General features: G+C 54.1%; 1 protein-coding gene across 1 annotated transcript; it reads right to left on the bottom strand.

Annotated features, from left to right (window-relative positions):
* Positions 1 to 1284: 1284 nt before the first annotated feature.
* Foxd1 (forkhead box D1) lies at positions 1285 to 5643 on the bottom strand. The gene is made up of 2 exons (XM_020172226.2): positions 3828 to 5643; positions 1285 to 1901 (listed from the first exon to the last, which is right to left on the bottom strand). Exon 1 carries the CDS (start codon positions 5284 to 5286, stop codon positions 3859 to 3861), a length of 1428 nt encoding a protein of 475 aa, XP_020027815.2. The 5' UTR covers positions 5287 to 5643; the 3' UTR covers positions 1285 to 1901; positions 3828 to 3858.
* Between the last annotated feature and the right edge of the window lie 260 nt (positions 5644 to 5903).

Genomic DNA, 5903 nt, shown 5'->3' with positions numbered 1-5903 from the left:
ATGGTATTCCATCAAAATAATCACCTTCCATAAGAGTGACCATCTCCCCCAGTTCTCCAAGCAGACTGGCTACAAGAAGACAAGATGGATTTACAGGAAAAAAAAAAAGAAGAAAGAAGAGGAAAGGAAGAAAAAGAAGGAAGAGGGAAGAAGGAAGAAGGAGAAGGAGGAGGAGAGAGAGAGAAAGGAAGGAAGGAAGGGAGGAAGAGAGAGAGACAGAGACAGAGAGACAGAGAGTCAGAGAGAAAAAGGCAGAAGCCTTCCCTGAGATATATACTCAACACTCTCTGTAGGAGTTTGGATAATAAATATATTCAAAATTCTGTTCCATCAACAGAAGGTTCGAGAAGGGCAGAAGAACAGGCACAGAGAAGAGCTGAGTAAACAGAAAGATGCTTACGCAAATTAAAAGTGGGGTTTTTATTTTTCTTCTTCTCCTGTTACTTCTCTCTGTTCTTTTCTGTTCTTTTTTTTTTTTTCACTCTCTCCCTTTCGGTTTCTTTCTTTCTAGGAAAGGAAGTGGTTCTTAAATGTTCAGATGGGGTTGGAGAGGAAACACGTTGTTGAGTAGAAGCACTAGCTTTTAATTTTAAAGAAATAAAACAATTACCCAAGAGAGAAGAAAGAAATCAACCAAGAAACAGTCTAAGGTCATGACACCATGTGTGGTACAAGGAGCAATTCAATCCATAAGGGCTTCATTACCCCCGCAAGAGATAACATTTGGCTAAATCTAGCTGCAGATTAAATCTCCGCAGCACAACAGAGTTTGAATGGAGAGGCTCCTTTTTGTGTGGTCCTTCTCCGGGAGCTGCCTGAACCATTAGCCCTAATATATCCCTCTCCCTATTAACTGCAATTCCCTCCTGACTGCGCTTCGGTCATTTGTCTCCAGGCTCTACGGGGGCGTTTGATGAGTAGAGAAACAAGAAGAAGGGGAGAAAAGCGTCGGGTTAATGAGTTGTAGCAAATCCACACTTTGTAGTTGGGAGGAGGAGAGCTGGTGGCCAATGTTTGTCCAACTGGTTTATTTTTCGAGACCCAGCCTATTGAGGAAAGGCTTGTTCAAGCAGGCTTCGTCCCTACAAACACACAAACATCCTTCTGTTTGCCTTCAAAGAAAAGGGGACCAGCGCTGGATTTGCATGCGAATGAAGAGCCCCAGGAGGAGATGTCCTGGCCCATCAAAGGCCTTCGTAGCCAGGCGGCCGGGCGGCCTTTGTTCCAGCACCTGCTCGCCTGCGCGGCCCGGCTGGGTGCGCCCCGCGCTCCCGGCTTGCCCGGCCCCGGTCCACGGCCCACTCCTCACCCTGGCCGACCTCGCGGCCCTCGCCGAGCGGCCCACTGCCCGCCCCTCTCACGCCCATACCTCGCACCTCCGATCAGACCCGCGGGATCAGCAAAACCGAGGGTGAGACCCGAACCCGGAGCGTTAGGGAACCGAACTGGCGGGAAGCTGTCTGGAAACGCAGACGACCGGGTTTGCCCTTTCTCATGGCCCAGGGGCTCTGCAGCTCTACTTGTTCCAAAACCTGGGGGAGGAGGAAGCCCTAGGGGGACCAGCGCCAGGTCACCCAGGGCCTCTGGCCATTCTCTTATGTGCACTGGCAGCCGGAGTGGGGAGCTCGCCAAGCCACTTCTTAAAGGTGCGGGCTTAGCCGGGATTCCGTTTTCGGGGACATCCACGCAATCGTGGGTGGGTGAGGGGAACGCCACCACAGTTCCGTTGGTGGCTGTTCTCGTAATTACCTTCAGATCTACATTTCAGGTCTATGCTTCAGAGAAGGCTACCAGGCATGCCAGCAGTGTCTGTGCCGTTTGAATTCCTCCTGCTAAAGTCTCTGCACCTCGGGCGTGACATCCAGACGTTCTCAGGCTCAGGGTCTCCTCTTTTAGCTGGCCTAGGGTACAAGGAACTTTTGCATAGATGATTTTCGTCTAACAGTATGTCAATTTGTAGCTATATATTTAGCGGTAAGTTTGAGGGTGAGCGTGTTTACTCTAACCTCTTATTGAACTTCCACACATCTCATAGGAAAAAACCCAGAACTTCATTTTGAGGCTGAGGGGCAGTCTTGTCTCTCCATCATATGGAATGAGGCTGAGTGTCATGTATAATATGGGCCTATAATGCAGACCTCACTAATTTGGTACGTTAGATCTGCAGCTCTTCAGATACACATATGCCTGTCCAGACATTTTAAAGATATTGAATAAATAGGCTTAATTTCCACTGCAAGCCATTGAGATCAGGCATTCAAACTGGGAACTACATATGCCTTCATGTACTTACATCTCACAACTAGAACATCTGGAATCATCAAAACTAGTCTCAGTTTTGTCAAACTAGAAATTGCATGCACTAAGTAGTCAATAAAAGACTTAATACTTGAAAAGACATCCCAGCTACCTAAATTGTATAATTAATTTAATAAACATATAATGCATTTTAATTTTTAATTCTTTAAACCAAGAATTAAAGTAACTATACTAAAGTTGAAGATTTCACTTACTCTTGTTATTCATTTAAGCTAGAATTTCAATAAGTTTGCCTTTAAAGATAAAAACTCATTTACGCAATTATGGAGAACACTTTCATCTCAAAAATAGTAACTTTAAACAGAATTTTCTAATATAATTTGTTTATCTGCAAATATTTGTGTACCTGGGACTTTAAAGCTTTTAAATTGTCTATTAATTCTCCTATTCAAAATTTAATCTAGGAACTCTCTTTGCTTATGTTGCTTCCATTACAATATAAAAACATTGTGTTGTAACATTTTTGCACTTACAACAATATTGTGCTGAAAGTAGGAAACTCAAAAATAAAAATTTAAATTCCTATAAAGCTATGGCTTCAATTTTTAAAATGTCTCAGTAATCTTTAAAATGGAATGGTCAGACTTGGAAATTCGTATCAAAGTAACATCTTTCCCTGTGGTCACTTAAAAATAAGCTCTGATCTCCTGTGATGGTTTGACTTGGGAAATTTAAGTGAAAAACTATAGCTTGATGCTTTTGCTAAGTTATCTTTGAAAATTATAATTAAGCCTATTTTGTTCATACTTATTCCACATGGAAATTTGTTCTTTACAGAAAAGAAAATAAACTTAGAAGGGGACAACTGAAGCCAATTACTCTGGTGGCTTTTTTTTTTTGAAAATTAAGCACTTTATTTCTGAAAAAGTGTAAAAATCTTACATTAGAATAGTACAATAATAATTGCCAGTAAAATTTACAATACTCCTTGTAAAGAATACGCAGTTAAGTACAAAATAAAAATTCCGCGTGTCTATTATGATACAAAACACAGGTTAAAATAAGAAATGGTAACTCTGACTTTTGTTTCTCATGTAAACATGTTAATCTTTTTTTCTTTCGTGAAAAAGCACACCAGACAAGTGTCCTCAAATAAAAGGCATTCTCCGAGACTTTTTGAATTATCCCTCATTTGAACCTTACTGATTAAAAAAAATAATAATAAACGCCTGGACCTGAGAATCTCTACACCTCAAAAAGGCTTGGTTTTGTTTGTTTGTTTGTTTTGTTTTTTGAGTTTGCATTTATTTGCCAAAGTCAAGGAAGCCCCTGGTGCCCAGAGCGGGCGAGCCCCCTCCCGCACCCTCTCTCTCCCCCCAGCCCGGGGCCAGGGCTGCAGCATAGGACGATTTTGCATAAATAGGGGGACAGGCCGGGTCGCGCTGTCGCCCTACACAGTCTGGTCCGGGAATCCGAAGCGGAGAAAGTGAGAATGAGCGCGCCAGGTCGGGCGGGGAGGAGCGAACGCGCCACCCCACTCACCCCACCCGCTGAGCCGGGGCTCCTACCTGCTCTCGCACGCGCGCTACCATAGCGTTATTAACAATTTGAAATCCTAGCAGTAAAGTTCTCCACACTGGACAGGGCAGTTCCTTGGTGCAGCGTCCCCAGGGCGGCCGACGACGAGACGGAGGAGGCGGCGGCCGCGGCGGCGGCCACGAGCGAGCGAGTGAGCGCGGCGGCGGGGCCCACAGCCGCCTGCACCGCGCAGCCGCCGGGACCGGGGCCGGGACCAGGTCCGGGTGCGGGCACAGGGGGCGCCGCCACCGGCGAGGGCGACGGCGAGGCCTGCGCGGCGGTGGCTGCGGCCTGGGCAGCGGCGGCGGCGGCGGCGGCAGGGCCTAGGCTGCCGCCGATGATGCTCTCGATGGAGAAGGGCGAGCGCGCCAGCGCCGAGGCGCCCGGGCTGCCCGCCTTGGCGGCCGAGGCCTGCAGGGGGCCGGGCAAAGCGGCGCCGAGCGGGTGCGGCCGGTAGCCGAAGGCGGTCCGGGCCATCTCGGCGGCCGCGCCGTGCGGCGGCGGGGGCGGCGGGGGCGAATGCGGATGGAAGGCGGCGGCGGCGGCAGCGGCGGCCGCGGCGAAGAGGGCCGAGGGCGGCGCGTAGGGCGGCAGCTGCAGGCCGTAGCCGCAGCCGTAGGGGCCGTAGCCGTAGGCGTGCGGGGGCGGCGGCGGGGCGGGCGGGAAGAGCGAGGCGCCCGCCGCCGGGTCCCCCGCGGGTCCCGCGCCGCCGCGGAGCAGCAGCGACTCGGCGGCGGCCGCCGCGCTGGGCGGGAGCAGTGGCTGCCGCTTGAAGCGCTTCCTCCGCCGCAGAAAGCTGCCGTTGTCGAACATGTCGGCGGACTCGGGGTCCAGCGTCCAGTAGTTGCCCTTGCCCGGGTTGCCCGGCTCGCGGGGGATCTTGACGAAGCAGTCGTTGAGCGAGAGGTTGTGGCGGATGCTGTTCTGCCAGGCGGGGAACTTCTCCCGGTAGTAGGGGAAGCGGCCGCTGATGAACTCGCAGATCTCGCTCAGCGTCAGCCGCTTCTTGGGGCTCTGCAGGATGGCCATGGTGATGAGCGCGATGTACGAGTAGGGCGGCTTCACCAGCGGGTTCTTGGCGCCGCCACCAGCGCCGCCACCACCGCCACCGCCGCCGCCGCCGCCGCCGCCGGCGCTGCCGCCACCACCGGCTCCGGGCCCTGCTGCCGGGGCCGGGCCTGGGGGCGCCGGGGAGCCTCCGGTCCGCGGAGGCAGCAAGATGTCATCGTCGTCGTCGTCCTCCTCCAGGTCCTCGAGTTCGTCCTCCCCGGCGTACGAGCGCCGTCGCCGCCGCCGCTGTGCGGGGACAGCCAGCCGGGCGCCGCCACCGCCGCCCTCGTCGTCGTCCTCTTCTTCCTCGTCGTCTTCGTCCTCGCCCTCCCCCACCACGTCGATGTCTGTCTCCTCCGCGAGGCCGGAGGCATCGGACATCTCCGTGCTCAGGGTCATAGCTGTGGCGCGGCGGCGGAGGGGCGGCGCATGGGGGCGCCGGACTCCGGGCTCCCTCGGCCCCCTAGCCCGGGTGCCGGGCGGCGGGTCCCGCCCGGGGACGCCACGCTGGGGACGCGCCCCTGCCGGAGCTGCACCCGCCGGGGCTGCCGCGGAGCTTCGCGCTGCCGCTTCGCAACTCCGGCGCCGCCGCGGTTTCTGCGCTCCTCGGGCGCCGTGCGCACACGGCCGGGCGCGGCGGACTTGACCTTCTCCTCTGCCAGGGGCCCTCGCCCGGCGGTGAAGGAGGGAGTGGCTGGGCGAGTCGGGCGCCCAGAGGGCGCGGGACGCGTGAGAGTCTAGCAGCCGAGCTCGGCAAGGCAGGGGCTGAGTCCAGAAGAGGGCGGACCTTTCCTCGGCTTATAGCAGAAGGGGGCCTGTCACATGGTGCGCACGTCAGAGCGTGGCCCAGGGAAGGGAGAGAAAGCCTAGGAAATCGGCTCTGCTCGGGAGAGAAAGTTCACTCGCAGGAGGGGGCAGCAACTGAGCAGGACAGAGGACCCCATTATTCCTTGCCGAAGGAGCCTGATAACGTGAATTCCGCGCTGGCCTGCGAGGGTGTGGACCCGGGCTGCTGC

The sequence above is a fragment of the Castor canadensis genome, chromosome 6, assembly GCF_047511655.1.
Source record: "Castor canadensis chromosome 6, mCasCan1.hap1v2, whole genome shotgun sequence".
In the NCBI taxonomy this organism is placed as follows: Eukaryota; Metazoa; Chordata; class Mammalia; order Rodentia; family Castoridae; genus Castor; species Castor canadensis.
The sequence above is the reverse complement of the archived record's forward strand: the minus strand, read 5'-3'. Positions and strand labels throughout refer to the sequence as shown.